At 48.7% G+C, this 13,728-nt stretch overlaps 7 protein-coding genes across 7 annotated transcripts; 2 read left to right on the top strand and 5 right to left on the bottom strand.

The window, feature by feature from the left end:
* Positions 1-102: 102 nt before the first annotated feature.
* BDW43DRAFT_266038 (HMG-box domain-containing protein) lies at positions 103-1,518 on the bottom strand. Its single transcript, XM_032040832.1, has 3 exons — positions 1,143-1,518; positions 801-1,090; positions 103-747 (listed from the first exon to the last, which is right to left on the bottom strand). Exons 1-3 carry the CDS (start codon positions 1,319-1,321, stop codon positions 248-250), a joined length of 969 nt encoding a protein of 322 aa, XP_031903624.1. The 5' UTR covers positions 1,322-1,518; the 3' UTR covers positions 103-247.
* Positions 1,519-2,326: 808 nt separating this feature from the next.
* MAT1-2-4 (putative mating locus protein) lies at positions 2,327-2,755 on the top strand. Its single transcript, XM_032040831.1, has 3 exons — positions 2,327-2,445; positions 2,493-2,567; positions 2,622-2,755. Exons 1-3 carry the CDS (start codon positions 2,358-2,360, stop codon positions 2,636-2,638), a joined length of 180 nt encoding a protein of 59 aa, XP_031903623.1. The 5' UTR covers positions 2,327-2,357; the 3' UTR covers positions 2,639-2,755.
* A 266-nt stretch (positions 2,756-3,021) lies between these two features.
* On the top strand, positions 3,022-4,189 carry BDW43DRAFT_297827 (mating-type protein MAT alpha 1-domain-containing protein; the record flags this gene model as incomplete). Its single annotated transcript, XM_032044458.1, has 2 exons — positions 3,022-3,310; positions 3,363-4,189. The coding sequence occupies 2 exons, from the start codon at positions 3,022-3,024 to the stop codon at positions 4,187-4,189; spliced, it is 1,116 nt and encodes a 371-aa protein (XP_031903622.1).
* Positions 4,190-4,285: 96 nt separating this feature from the next.
* On the bottom strand, positions 4,286-5,152 carry BDW43DRAFT_266034 (uncharacterized protein). The gene is made up of 2 exons (XM_032040830.1): positions 5,026-5,152; positions 4,286-4,889 (listed from the first exon to the last, which is right to left on the bottom strand). Exon 2 carries the CDS (start codon positions 4,811-4,813, stop codon positions 4,583-4,585), a length of 231 nt encoding a protein of 76 aa, XP_031903621.1. The 5' UTR covers positions 4,814-4,889; positions 5,026-5,152; the 3' UTR covers positions 4,286-4,582.
* Positions 5,153-5,176: 24 nt separating this feature from the next.
* On the bottom strand, positions 5,177-9,692 carry BDW43DRAFT_266029 (putative cytoskeleton assembly control protein Sla2). Its single transcript, XM_032040829.1, has 12 exons — positions 9,348-9,692; positions 9,232-9,278; positions 9,154-9,171; positions 8,983-9,058; positions 8,762-8,919; positions 8,619-8,699; positions 8,508-8,565; positions 8,272-8,456; positions 7,176-8,224; positions 6,973-7,122; positions 5,697-6,911; positions 5,177-5,554 (listed from the first exon to the last, which is right to left on the bottom strand). Exons 1-12 carry the CDS (start codon positions 9,353-9,355, stop codon positions 5,468-5,470), a joined length of 3,132 nt encoding a protein of 1,043 aa, XP_031903620.1. The 5' UTR covers positions 9,356-9,692; the 3' UTR covers positions 5,177-5,467.
* Positions 9,236-9,692, bottom strand: BDW43DRAFT_224841 (uncharacterized protein). Its single transcript, XM_032039443.1, has 2 exons — positions 9,352-9,692; positions 9,236-9,278 (listed from the first exon to the last, which is right to left on the bottom strand). The coding sequence occupies exon 1, from the start codon at positions 9,638-9,640 to the stop codon at positions 9,389-9,391; it is 252 nt and encodes an 83-aa protein (XP_031903619.1). The 5' UTR covers positions 9,641-9,692; the 3' UTR covers positions 9,236-9,278; positions 9,352-9,388.
* BDW43DRAFT_266017 (SMP domain-containing protein) lies at positions 9,693-13,170 on the bottom strand. The gene is made up of 2 exons (XM_032040828.1): positions 12,459-13,170; positions 9,693-12,395 (listed from the first exon to the last, which is right to left on the bottom strand). The coding sequence occupies exons 1-2, from the start codon at positions 12,926-12,928 to the stop codon at positions 10,106-10,108; spliced, it is 2,760 nt and encodes a 919-aa protein (XP_031903618.1). The 5' UTR covers positions 12,929-13,170; the 3' UTR covers positions 9,693-10,105.
* Positions 13,171-13,728: the final 558 nt, after the last annotated feature.

The raw sequence follows: 13,728 nt of genomic DNA, 5'->3' as shown, positions 1-13,728 counted from the left end.
GTATGGTATCTTCTATGCTCATTGTATGAGTATTGATCCATATCTTTGATTCCTTTGATCCTAAATGATCGAAGATTTCAATGCTGCGTAATGAGAAGTTGGGCAGAACGCAAGGGTTGGTATAAGATATGCATCATGTGTACAGAAAAATGGAAATTTATCATCAAGAGACGATAGCACGAATGCAAAGCAGAATGAAGAAAATAAAAAAGAGATGATCCCCAAATTACAAGTGCCATATGGTTGTTTAGTAGCAGTCAGAAATGAGATCTGAGAATTCGAAAGACTCTGCCACAGGCCGTTCAGCAATAGTAAGCTGTGGGTACAGGGTAGTGGCTGACTTGCCACGATCGCTCTGCACTTGTTGGAGAAAGTTATCAAAGGCATCAGTGTCAAAGTGTAGTCCATAATCTCCAGAAAATTCATCGGGACTGAGCACGATGTCGATGTCAGCTATATTATCCAAGGATGCGTCCACAGGCGTATTATCCAGCTGTATGCCAGAATACATCGAGGGCGTGGAGGTATCAGAGGTGTCGTTTGTCAAAGCCGGTGACTTCTGTCTCTTGTTTGGCTTAGAGCACTGGCGTGACGAAGCTCTGCGCTTCTTCTCGGATGGCTTGCGAGGAGTGTAGTGGTAGTCGGGATGATCTTCCGCGTGCTTTCTCTTCAGTTCTTCCGCCATGCTGCGGAATTGCACTTTGGCTTCTTCGGACTCGGCCTTCCACTGTTTCCCTAGCATGATTGCTGATGCCGTTAGCATGTTCACAGTTGGGTAGATAGTGGAAAGTAGGACTTACATATCTCATTATTTGTGAAATCCGGATATGCCTCCTTAATTCTGGGATGATGATGTTGACGATAAAGAATGAATGCGTTTGGTGGTCGAGGGACTTTCACGGATTTGGCGGATAACGCTGGTCTCCCATGCATTCTAGCAGAGGATTCGGTTACTTCTCTCTTCAGGTTGGAGATTCCGTCATGAGATGCGATAGACACGACAGAGCCTGAGAAAGCAGGCGTGCGCATAACACGAAGAGCATTAATAGTTTCGTCAATGAAAGTAACAACAGGGGCACCGATAAGAGCACTATTATCAAGCGTGAGTTTACATATCAAGTGAACTTGGGGGTTCTTTTTACCCAAGGCGAGTCTTGATCTTATCAACATTGCGCTGACCGATCATATTGGTAACGTTAATCGGTAAAAGAACTTCATTATTTGTAGATTCAAGGTGGCGCAAAGCATCCTGCCAAAGCAGCTCTGTAAGTGTGTCTGTTGACTCTGCTGCTGACCTCATAGCAATAGGTACAGTAGCCATTTTTCGATATTTGTACTTATGTATAAATTAATCAAGAAATCTGAGGATACTAGGACCTATATCCCAGCGGAAATATTGTAGAGAGTATTGGGAGTAAACGGAAACTAGTATAGAAGAACGTATCTTAACGACAGTAACCAAGGATAGGACACTTCTAGTGAAAAACTTAACGACAGTAACTGATAGGGGGATACTTCTAGTGAAAAAGAAAGTAAGAGAAGCAGTAGAACATGACGAATTGGATTGTGTTTCTGAAGAATACTAGGCTGGTACACTTCTTTGTTGAACATTAAATGCGCGTGTGGTGAATGCTGCAGTGAAATCACTTTTGTGTTATCTTCGCTTACAGGGATTCCCTTAATTTTTCTTCCGGTGTCTTTCATAGGAACCTAACATTTAATTACTTTTCTTCAGTTATACTTTCGTGGTTAACACAATGCTTGGTCACTCGTCTTTTGAACTTCAATCACCGTTTACCAGTCCTCTTCAAGCCGTGAGTTATCTATATCACTAAAACTTGACAAGAAGCATTTGTACCCTTTTTTCAATATAATCTCTCTCTACAGAGTTCTCAAGCTACTCGATCCCATAGCACATGATGCATGCCGCTTTCCTGAGCAGAGGGAGCAGGCAATGGACATTGGTGTCTTGTTCCTCGCTCATAAGCACACATGTTGACTCATGGCTCATGTTTCGGGTTTGAAGGCTATCCTCTCAAGCTTGTTAATACTCTTGATCCTACTATCGAGCATTGCATCCCTGGTAAGAAGCGTTTCAGTTTGACGCGGCCCTTCTTGACATGGAAAGAAAAGTAAACAAAGACCTTGTCAAATGCACCCAAAAATATAGTTACCGTTATATCTTCAGGGCTGGCCTCTTAGGGTTTATTACGTGATGACGTGAGTCTAAGTTTCTCATACCTTCAATAAGTTCTAACTTCTGTAGCAAAACTGTCGCGGAGAATGTTAACTGCTGACAATCATGTTCACATGGCAATAACTACAAGGTTAATGCTCGGAAGCTCTGCTATAACACGATGGAAATGTGGCCGTGCTTAAATGATGCGGAAAATGGAGCTCCGATGCAAGCTACTGACTGTGAACGGGAAGATGCGTACAAATTCTGTAAGTACCCTAGTGTTGCTGTTGTCAAGTTTCTAACCATTCACCAGGGAACTGGTCGGATAAGAATCGCATTTCATACAGTGCAATGAAAGCGTGTATCCTGCTATTGGAGACTTTGGAGTGTATGATGAGTCCCTCGAAGATACATCGATAGAATATGCTAATAGTATATGTAGATACAGCGAGTCTTTGATGAGGGAATCAGACTATACCGTCCTCTTAAAACCCCATATGTTCCCTATATCCAAGACGTCTATCCATCCCTTTAGTGAAGTGAATGGGCTTTGGGGGTGTCCCAGCCCGGCGAACCAGGGAGTATTTCTTTGTCTAGCCGAACCCCAACTCACCAAGTGTACCACTGTGCTGGACCAACACATAGTACATTTTTTTGTCTTTTTCTTTTACTCCTCTTCTTCTCTTTCTATATTCTCTGGCCCTACTCTGTCGAAATTTCATAAATCTCACAGAGCATTCTCGTCTTCCGCATTATTCTCTTCAACCTTCGTCTGGCCCTAGTTGATAAGGTACTATTACATACAGTGACTTTGGCCTCAACCCACCCGGGTTTCCGTCAGGATGGAAGCCACAATGTCGCCCCTCCAGCGTGCGTTCAACGCATTTCTGCTGACCATGCCACCTGAACAGTTGGAGGAGCTGGTCAAGTACATCCAGGACGGCAGACCCCAGGAAATTTCTCAACCTTCTCATGAAAACGAAATTCTCCAAGCTCGTTTAGAGTTCAACACTGACAACAATAATGGAGCTGTAATCCCTGCGAGTGCTAATACTCGGTCCTCAACTTCGCGGGGAAAGCGTGGCTCAGAAGCAAAAAGACGGCCGCTGAACAATTTCATCGCCTTCAGAAGTGAGTACTCCTTTGTGAAAATTGGATAAATTCCACAATCTAACAATAACAGGCTATTACTCCATTGTGTTCCCTGACCTCACTCAGAAAGCAAAGTCGGGCATTCTTCGCTTCCTATGGCAGAATGATCCATTCAAAGCCAAATGGGCAATCCTTGCCAAAGCCTACTCCATTATTCGCGATGACCACGACAGTAATGTTTCTCTGGAATCTTTTCTAGGCCTGAATGCACAGTTCATAGGCATAATTGAACCAAGTCGTTATCTTAACGTCATGGGCTGGCAACTGGATGTCGACGATCAGCAGCAATACACCATGGCTAGAGTTAAGGCGACGAGCTCATACGAAGCCGATACTTCGACCAACTACTCGGTCAATGACATAGTCAAACATTGCTACACCACTGGCTATGTCTCCAAAGGAAACCGAAAGAGCAAAGCAATTTGTAACGGGAGCGCTCCTGTTATGGCTTTTGCCACTCAGCCGACCTTGGTTGTCCATAAAGACGACAGCATCCGGGTCTCTGGCAACCATACTATTGTGACCGATGTTTACAAAACGAATTCAGCTATGGAGATATCTTCGCCGGAGCAAATCGATGATACACTCTCACCCAACACAAGCGACTTGAGCACAGTGGCTGATGAAACTCCGCTCGGTGCAATGGAAGTAGTTGGCACCTGCAACCGTCCTCAGCCTTTCCCAGAACCAGGTATAATAAGTGATATTGATCTCGATAACATTGGTTTGCCAGGCTGGGGTGAGGAGAACGCTATTTTGACCTACGATGCGTCATTGCATACACCAATGATGCCCTATGACCAGCTATACTGCGACCCACTTGAGTCCTACGACTTCTCTCGCTACCTTGATATCTAAAGCAAGTATAATTTGTGTATTTAGGGATCCCCGTTTCTTTCTTTCTTTTCTTTCTTTTCTTTTCTTTTCTTTTCTTTCTTTTCTTTCTTTTTTTTCTTTTTTTTTCCTGCATCGAGGGCATACATCCACCTCAGCACCCACCCGTCGACAAATCAATACCTCCATCCTAGCGTAAGTAGCAGCACGCCCCAGAAACCGATTTCACGATGCACGCCAGCCACCACACAATGAGCCTCCCCACTGGCTCCATTCCACATGGGCGTCTGCTTTATCCCTTGATCGCCTTTCTTCCCTCAATTCTTTATTGTATCCCACGTGCCATTCTCCGCCTTCGCTTCACCCCATTCGCGATAATGACGTACCGGCATTGCAATGACAAGTTTTGTTAACAGATCAGTACTTTAGATATTTTAGATCCTCACTGAACGAGGGAACCGAAGCAGAATAGGAAGAATCAGAAGAATCAGAAGATAATAAATGCCAGCTAAAGAAAACCTTAGTTCGCATAACAATGAAGAACCAAAAAATTGGAAGAAGAAATAAGGACATGACACCATGACAGGATTTAAACCACCTCCTCCCCATAGTCTCCAAACCCATAGCCCAAATAGTATATACAACCATACAAACATACACAGAAGACCTAGAACCGCAACTCCCAACAAAGTCACAAAGCCACAAGGTTCACCACTAATCTAGCGCGGAGTCTGCAACCGAAGTATTGGGCGCATTGGACTGGATCGTACCCAAGATGAGGTGGGACGAGCCCCCTTCCAATGCGCCCAATACTTCGGTTGCAGACTCCGCGCTAGATTAGTGGTGAACCCCAGACAAACGGACAAAGGATGGGAATCTTATCTCATCTGGAGGACAGCTCCTGGGTGCATTGTGCCAAAGGGAAATAGTGGCTCCTTGGAGGACAATTTCCCTTGGGTCGTGGCGGTGGTTCTTTTGTTGGGATTCTTTCATTTTCATTTTCATTTTCTTGTTCTTTTTCTTCTTTTACGCCTTTCTCGTGGGGAGGGATCGTGTGTTGTTTCTACTAGTATATTCCAAATAGGTAGGAGGGAGATGCCAACCATAGAAGATAGTCACGAAGATTAAGACACAGGGGGAAGAGAAAGAAAGAAACGAAGTAAAGGAGCCGTGCACTGAGTCAATGTCCTACCACTCAAAGGATAAGCTTCATCTGCTCTACCCACGCATACATGATCCCACGAACACCTCCTCCATATCCACTGTTGACACCTGTCCCACGCGGGACACATCGCGCGGAACTCAGTCCTCCTGGTACGAGATCTTGCGCATCTCGCCCAGGCGTTGCCGCGCCTGAGCCAGGCTGTTTTCTAGTTGGAGGATTTCGACCTGGAATTAAACCCCGTTAGTGATGTTCCACACGCGCCCCCAGGGAATTCAGTCCGCAGCGAGATCCCGCAGAGAGCGTCGCAGAACCGAAAGTAAGAGAGACGGGGCGAAATCTATTAATGGTAGCATGCGTAGAACGTACCTGTTGCTCCATCTCCCGCACCTTGAACTCGTGCGAGCTAAGCTTAGTGTAGTCGACCTTCTCCGAATCGTCCTGGTTGCGCTCGGCAATAATCTCCTGTACCTGCCGGACGAGTGCCCGACAGGCGGCGCCGACAGCCTTACTGGCGGCCTCCAAACGATCTTGGGTCTTGCTCATGAAGGACGCTTTGACACGACTGGCGGCCACAAGCTGGGCCGTACTGGCGGCCACATCGTTACTGGCCACAATCAGCTGTTCCGGAGAGTTGCGGCCGGAAATGACACCGTCAGCAGTCTCGATAAGCGTGTTGGTGGAGTTGGCGACAGCCTTGGCGGCCGAGATCAGGCCCTCTGTCCAGCGGTTGTTTTTCTTGTAGAACGCAGTTCTTGACGAACTACCACGGCCTTCGCGAACTATTTCCTGCTGCGACTCGGTGGCGGCTTTAATCAGTTCCGCAATGGCGTTAGTCACTGCGATAGCGGCCTCCACAATCACATCGTTGATACGTAGCTCATATGTGGAGAATCCATCACGGGGCTTTTTCTTGAGTTTGGCCAATCGGGCAGCGGCGGCGTCAATGGCGTCGGCTGCTTTGGTTAGTTCCTGATCCACCAGGTCGCCCAAATCGCCATTAGTGCTAATCTTGCTGCTCTTGGGCGCAAAGGTTTCGACCAATTTGGACAGCGCCTGCAGGTCCCGCTGCACCTCGAGATTATTGTTGATGACCACGTCGGTCTTGTGATCAGCTTCCAAGCCCTCGAGCCGGAAAGATTGGAGGCCCCGGAAGAACCGTACCGTGGCCTGTGCGGACTTTCGCGCAGCGTTGATCAACTGGTCGGCACTTCTGTCATCGTTAGCAAACCGCATCAGTCCTTTGGTATTACTAAGGACATCGGCAACTGAGCCGGAAAAGATGGAAACTGTCCGAATGATCTCAGCGTGGGTGCTATTCGGGCCGTCGGCGATGAAGTTGTTGAAAGCCGTGGAGAACTCGGTCGCGGATGCCGATGCCTTTTCGATTTGCGACAGTACATATGGTGGGGACGCGTTCTGGTTACCAGCCTGCATGCTGGAGTCGAGCTCATACAGAGCATCGTCCACCCGCTGTACACCAGCCTGGAGCACAGAGTCGATAATGTCGTTGATCTTGGCCACGGTGCTAAGCAAAACGGTGTCGATCTGGGAATCCAGCGCGTTGTCGACATCACCTTGGTTCTGGCAGAGGTTAGCTGGCGTTTTACGATCCAACTTTCTTTGCGTGAATCCAGATGCATACCAATTTCAGTTCCTCCAACTCCATCAGGGCCTGTTCCATCCCGGACTTGTAAACCTCGATCTCCTCATCTTTTTCACGGAGCAGGGCGTCATGGCCGCCCTGGCGGTCCGTATTCCGAGAAGAGGCTTCCTCGAGAGCACGGTTCTTATTCTACTTCTGGTCAGTGCCCCGCCGTCTAATTCAACATCTGCAGGAATACTTACCCGAAGGGCTTCTTCCAAATCGGCCATCTCACGGTTGTATTTTGACAACAGGGTGGAGATTTCGGTACCCTTTTGTCGTTCGGCATTCTCTGCCCGCTCGATTGCAAGGCGCAGCTCTCGCTTGACCTTCTCCAACTCCTCCTTGTTATTTCCAGTCAAACGATCCCGATCGTGCAGGGCACGGTCCCTTTCCCGAATCATATCTGCCAGTTCGAGGTTCTTCGTCTTGAGTTCTCGTTCAAGCTTCTCGCGCCGATCGATCGCCTCCTGCGCCGATGCTGCCTTGAGTTTGAGACTCTTGGTTGTCTGCAAAAGGTCCAGGTGCTCCTGTCGGAGCTGGGAGTAGAGCTTAGCTAGCGCCTCGTATTTGGACCGCCATGTGTTGACTTGCTCCTGGAGAGACCGAATCTGTTCGTCTCTCGAAGCATTCTGCATGTTCACGTTCGAGGTCAATTGGTTGAGCTGCTCTTCGAGGTCCTTCACGCGGCGGTCGTACTGTTGCAACATCAACTGGTCCCGCTCATACTGGGCCCGCGCGGTCAGATTCTCCTGCTCGAGCTCGGCTAGCCGACCTTGGGTCTGTGTCTGGTACTGGTCGCGTAAGAGTTGTTCTTGCGCAAGTCGCTGTTGCTCCGCCTGAAGACGTTGCTGTTCCTCGAAATCGCGCTGAGCTTGTTGCTGTGCAAGGATCTGCTGTCGCTGCTGTTCCTCCCATTGCTGCTGCAGACGTTGCTGCTCCGCTTCGAATTCCTCCTGCTGGCGCTTGGCTTCGGTAGTCCAGAAGTCATTGATGGGCTCGGGATCAGCGGGCCCCGACTTTGGCGGCGGAGATGGCTCGTGCTCCACCTCCTTCGTCGGCCGTTTGGGCAAAGCGGGACGTTCATCATCATCAGCAAGCAGGTTAGGTGGGTTCTGGGGCAACTTGGGGATGGTGATAAGGCTGGTTAGGTAGCGCAAGTTTGAGCACTCGTAGTAGAACCGAACAAGTCGGTAGTGCTGAGCATCGTAGCGACCACGAAGAGGCTCCAGTGCCTCGGCATCTCCCGTGGCTATGATCTAGTCAACTTCTGTAAACAAGAGGGGAAACAATGCCTACTTGTATGCATGGCTCTCAACATGCTCGTGATAAATTTATAGATGCCGTAGCTCTCCTGTACCAGTGGCACCAATGCAGAGATCCGACACTCGTTGTTCGTTCCCGATTGGAAATGCGAAAAGATCAATTTCTGGAACGCATCGATCTGGTCCTGCAAAGTCATAAGATCCGAGATAGTCTCGTAACTAGATCGCCGTCAGTGAGAGAGTATAGCAAGAATCAATAAGCGTGCCTACCCCTCGTTTGGATCATTGATCGTCTTGAGACTGATGTACTCCTCGTATTCAAACAGACCTGCTTAGCACTTAGCGGCGCACGGAGATGAAAACTTCGTTGTTTCGCGTTACCGTTAAATTCGGGGTGGTTCCGGTGGAAGGTCAACTTCGATTCGAGGAAGAATACATATTCCCGGATAAGAGGACCATAGCCTATGCCGCTCATCAATATCAACAGAAGCGAGTGCATCATACGGCTCTCGGGCTCTGCATACCGCGAATACCATCGCCTCCCACACCACGCATCAAGCTGTCTATCCAATTGGCATGCTGCTGCGCCTCCCGAACCACAACCGGATGCCCCTCCTGCAGAACCTTATGTATCGTTATCAAGGCTTTAAATGTCTGTACCTCGTCGGCAAGGACCGGTTGACTGGATGAATCGTGACGCGGTCAGCTGGAATTCGAAGCACGAAGAAAAGCATATAGCACATACACTTTCATGCCAGCCCAGAAGGCGGCAGAGGACTTGTGATCCCATGTATACACAATGCAACTCCGGACATGCTTCCCTGGTGTAATGGGTTAGCCGGGGGCGACAAGTTATGACAGCGGGGAGCGTATAGATCCGAGAGAGGACACGATAGTAAGGGAAGATAGACCATACGTTTGGGAGCGGTTTCCTCTGGATAATAGCGTTAAGATCAGCTACCGGAAGCCGATGAGATACTTGGGCACAACTTACCAATGCTGGTAGCTTTGCGAATGTTAATCGCCAAATCTGCCTCCGTGCTATTGATCCGGATTAGTTTATTATCTAATAGCTGCAAGCTCCACTGCCAAGCATCCCAGAGCACCTACCGACTCATTGTGACGGCTGCAGACCTGTTGACTGTCGGGGGTCAGGGGAACAGATAACTATGGGCGGCGGGAGCCGGTGGGCCCGAATCCGAACAGCGCAATTGGATTGTACCCTGAGAGGAGAGCCTGCGCTGACCGGCAAGGAACGAAGTGACGAAAGGAAAAGACGCAAAAGGGGGAGGGGGGTGGTGGATAGCACGATAAGAGCAAAGAGTGAGGAGGAGCAAAAACGATAGTTTGTCATGTATTAAATGACGTTTGGCGGGAAAGCTGACGCCTGCGCACTCAGGCATCTTGGCGCTATCCGCGTCGTCACCTCCTGATTCCTCTTCCCTTCTGATTGGGCATACATCTAGGGTCTTCTAGTGGAAATGGTATACAACCACTTTTAGGATGCCTAACTCTCTACTTTAGGCAGCGTCTTTTCTGTTAATCGTTTTGTTTCTTTCAAAAATAAATTTCACCGTATGTCCATGCCAGTCTAAGTAAACACCAAACTATGATTGAATGCAAAATCGAACATCGCTCCTTATAACTCCATCGGATAAAAGTGGCTCAGATCATATCACGGGCGAGAGGGTATACACAGGATAGCGGGGACCATGTCGTAAAGTAAAATGAAGAAGGACAAGAACAAGATCAAGACGAAAAGATAGACACGAAGGCTCACAGGTAGGTTGGATATCTCTACCCGTCCACCTCAACTCCCAGCTCTACTCGGTAGGTGTGGCCGCATCACCAGACCTCTTCGTTGCCTGTTACGGAATAATGCCATCAGTCGCTGATAAGATTGCCATGCCGTGCTTGTCAGCCTCGGAGTCCTCGGTCCCGAGATTTTCATATTTTGTCTGATGTCCATTCGCTTTACCCCAGAGATCGCTAGACTTTTCTATCTCCATTTCGGTCATAGACGAGTCTCGCCGTGTACTGGGTCCGAGCAATGCATTGTTGGGCGCAACATCGACAACGGGGCTATTGGGGCCCGAGTCATAAGGGGCTTCGACCACCAGCAACTCATCAGGGAGGTTCTCCGAGTCTTCTGGGTTAAAAATGGGCTTTCTTCTAGGCAAAGGCGGCTTGGAAACACGCCGCTTACTATCTCCTTTGGGCAGCTGCTCGGGAGATGCATTGGGCGGGACAGGCTTTCGTTTCGTTACAGGAACGGAGCTTCTCTTGAAAGAGAACATTTCGGGGCGCGGCAATGGGGTCCCTGGCGGAGGAAGAGGATGCCCACGACCTATCGGTTCCTCGGGTGTACCAGCAGGTCGAGACGTCTCCTGACTAATGTTCTGCTCTCCCTTTCCAAACATGTTCCAGCCCCATTTCTTTGCAACAGACGTTGCCGTGCCCAGTGTGAGGGAAACTTGAGACTTTTCGGCGCTAGTGGAAGAGGTCATCGAGCGCGTTAGAGTCTCGAGGGTGCTCCGTCGTTTGGCTTGGTTACTAGTCAGTGAGGTGGTGGAACTCGCAGCCATGCTCCGAAGAGAGGAACTGCTCATTTTGTGCACAGCAGAGTGGGGGATAGAAGAGTCGGTGCTGAATACCCCAACACTTTCGATAGACTCTACTATAGACGGATTTCGACTCTGAGATGCGCTTGCTTGGGGTATATGACTGTCAGTGGGCAGTGAGCCACCTGGCGATCTATTAGGTGATCCGGGAGGGGAGCGGCTCGATATTTCGATCATAGCACTGGTAGCACTGCTCTTTTCTGTGTCTTTACCATCATGCGCAACTTTTTCGATATTCGCATTGTCAGCTGTAAGCACGGGATCAGCAGCGTTTGAGAAAGTCTGAGACTGAATGGCTCGCGGTGGTGAGCTGCCGAATTTGTTAATAGCAGAAGACGATGAACTTGAATTGTTCCTTTCAATTTCCCCGGGGTGTGTTTTGGACCCCTTCTGTGATTTCACCGTGATAGGCGTAGACTCAGAGAGCACAGGCGCGCTCATCGTGCGCTCATCCTTTGCTTTAAGTACCTCGACCGAATCTCCCTTCTCCCCACCTGATGACTGAGGCTGGGCCCCGGACTCGTCTGGAATGTCGATTTTATTGTCCGGTATCGGGATTTCTCGTTGCCAGATTCCTCCACGGAAACGTTGTGCGAAGGTGTCTAAAAAGGGAATATCATCCCAGAAGGGTTGAACAATGCTTTCTGCAACCACCTCCCTGATTCGACTTTCAATGGTACGTAGGATAATACCGTAGGTAATCTGCTTCGAGCTAACAATTGGTTCGATGTCCATATCCATGCTCGGCATCGTTTCGAAGGAGATCCAGGCTCGATTGCTCGGAGGAGGCTTAAACCGTATCAACAAATGGCCTTCCAGCTTTTTCAGAACCACGGCCAGGACGATGTCTACTTCTCTAGCCTTGAAACGAGGTCCAAGGTCGATGCGCACGGTAGCGGAGATCTCCACTCGAAAGTTGCCGTTGTATTGAACGTCAGTCTCTACGCAACAGTTCCCATCAACAGTCAGATCCTTCAACCTCGGGTTGATGATGAAGGGTGCCCCTTCTCCCATGTCAATCTTTTGGAGACCAATTTTACTGATGAAGTTCGGTTTGTTAACCCGAGAGATTTTCTTCGTAATCTTTTTTCTGACAAATTCCTCCATCTCTGGTGTCTTGTACATTGCAAGAAACAGTCGCCCAAGGACCGCATTAATCCACCGCGTCTGCAACTGTTCTTCAGATGAATGCAAGCGTTGGACAAGGGTGACGATATGCTTAACATCGAAAGGTTGATGCTTAGGAGGGGCGTCGGGGAAGTTCCACATCCTGGATTGGTTCTGGAGCATAGCAAAATAGAAGTCTTCTTTCTCAGACAGGTTTTCCGAGAATAGAAAGAAGGGAGGCGTCGGCCCCCCTAAATCAGCAAGAGACTCCAGTCGTCGCGAAAGACAGATAGCATTTCTCTTCAGCCACAGCTCGCCTTCCTGTATTTCCCCTTCCCCACCACAGATATTCACATCATGGTGCGCAAGGGAGATGACATATCGCACCTCAACCTGGTTGGCATCATCGTAAAGCATCAAATGGCCGTGTCTATCTCTCATGTAATGATTGTCAGCATCCGTAAAGGACCCTGAGCGAGAAAGGAATAATTACCGGAGGACAATATAAAATACATTTCGTGCCTTTTTGCCGCTTTTCCCGTTGTTTTTAGAAGGTTCGATAGTTGGCGTTTGCTTCCGGTCAAACAGGCTTCTATACATCGTCTGATAGACGCTCGGGCTTTCCGCGGCGATCACCTCACCCGCCGGCGTGGTTCTCTCGGGTGGCTTTCCATTGACTCCACCAGGGACATATTCGCGACATACAGCAAAGTAGCCTGCCGCAACATCAGACTCGTGCGTACGGTGAAATTTCTCTGCTAGCTCATCCGTGCCGGACTTCAGACTATATTGGTCGTCATCAGGACATCGAAGGGGGTCTTTCGCCAGATCGCATGTTTGCTCAGCTGGGGAAGGGGACGGAAGAGTTAAATAGGCATGGAGAAGAATCAAAGACAGGGTTAGTGGAATAAATGTCAGCCCGCCGAGGAGATATACAAAGAGGAAGCTGCCGAGTGAACCCATTGGGAGCCGGTCAATCAAAGTGGCAGCATCGAAAGGTCCATCATGAGGATGGGACGGAAACTGGAGAAACTGTGGAGACACCAATCCAGACCAGACCTTGACCAGCAGCCCTGGGAGAGAGAATAGGACAGAAGGAGGAGTCGAGGGGGTGAACGAGGCAATATGGAATGGAGTTCAGAAAAGGACACGGGGTGATGAAGGATAAGAGAGGTGTGAGTGTGCAAGAGAGAGGTATGGAAAGCGGACTGTTCGTATCAATCAATACCATTCCCTTACCAGTTTACAAGGCCGATCCTATGACGGAGTGTCGGTGGACCCTCCCTGGAACAAAGTTGGCCCGCCTCATCCATTCAATGTGTCGCTCCACCTCTTTTCAACGCGATAAAAACTCTCCTCAATACTTTACTTCCGGAATACAGTATAGATACTCTTCAACAATATCAACGGCTGATTTAGTTGTATAGTTTGAACTCCGAGCAAAATTAGTGCCGGAGTATTGCGAATGTACAGTATTAATCTCTCTGAAACCCTAATACATACCATGGTATCATTGCTGGTCAGATGACACAACTCCATATATTCAGGTACTTAATCCTTTATAGCAAAGAAACCTGTATGTGCAGACATACACACATATCAATACCTCGGTCTCAAAGTAGTAATGAGTATGAGGTAGTCGTAGGGTGAATTGATACCAGCCTTGCAGTCCTTTACGTATGTACCTTTCATACTGTATACATACTGACTGACCGAGAACCGACGGTTGATGAAACACGGATGTATAGGCACCTTCCAATGCC

The sequence above is a fragment of the Aspergillus alliaceus genome (assembly GCF_009176365.1).
Source record: "Aspergillus alliaceus strain CBS 536.65 unplaced genomic scaffold BDW43scaffold_7, whole genome shotgun sequence".
NCBI lineage: Eukaryota > Fungi > Ascomycota > Eurotiomycetes > Eurotiales > Aspergillaceae > Aspergillus > Aspergillus alliaceus.
Note: the sequence above shows the minus strand (reverse complement) of the source record. Positions and strands in the feature narration are given on the sequence as shown.

Coding starts and splice junctions, on each gene's coding strand:
- BDW43DRAFT_266038 (XM_032040832.1), bottom strand. CDS start 1,321: ATGGCTACTGTACCTATTGCTATGAGGTCAGCAGCAGAGTCAACAGAC. Junction 1,091..1,142: donor AAGATCAAGACTCGCCTTGG/GTAAAAAGAACC, acceptor GCTTGATAATAG/TGCTCTTATCGGTGCCCCTG. Junction 748..800: donor TTTCACAAATAATGAGATAT/GTAAGTCCTACT, acceptor TAACGGCATCAG/CAATCATGCTAGGGAAACAG.
- MAT1-2-4 (XM_032040831.1), top strand. CDS start 2,358: ATGGAAATGTGGCCGTGCTTAAATGATGCGGAAAATGGAGCTCCGATG. Junction 2,446..2,492: donor GGAAGATGCGTACAAATTCT/GTAAGTACCCTA, acceptor ACCATTCACCAG/GGAACTGGTCGGATAAGAAT.
- BDW43DRAFT_266034 (XM_032040830.1), bottom strand. CDS start 4,813: ATGGTTGTATATACTATTTGGGCTATGGGTTTGGAGACTATGGGGAGG.
- BDW43DRAFT_266029 (XM_032040829.1), bottom strand. Junction 8,700..8,761: donor GGGAGGCGATGGTATTCGCG/GTATGCAGAGCC, acceptor TGAGCGGCATAG/GCTATGGTCCTCTTATCCGG. Junction 8,457..8,507: donor ATCAATGATCCAAACGAGGG/GTAGGCACGCTT, acceptor ACGGCGATCTAG/TTACGAGACTATCTCGGATC.
- BDW43DRAFT_224841 (XM_032039443.1), bottom strand. CDS start 9,640: ATGCCTGAGTGCGCAGGCGTCAGCTTTCCCGCCAAACGTCATTTAATA.
- BDW43DRAFT_266017 (XM_032040828.1), bottom strand. CDS start 12,928: ATGGGTTCACTCGGCAGCTTCCTCTTTGTATATCTCCTCGGCGGGCTG. Junction 12,396..12,458: donor GTATTTTATATTGTCCTCCG/GTAATTATTCCT, acceptor CATGAGAGATAG/ACACGGCCATTTGATGCTTT.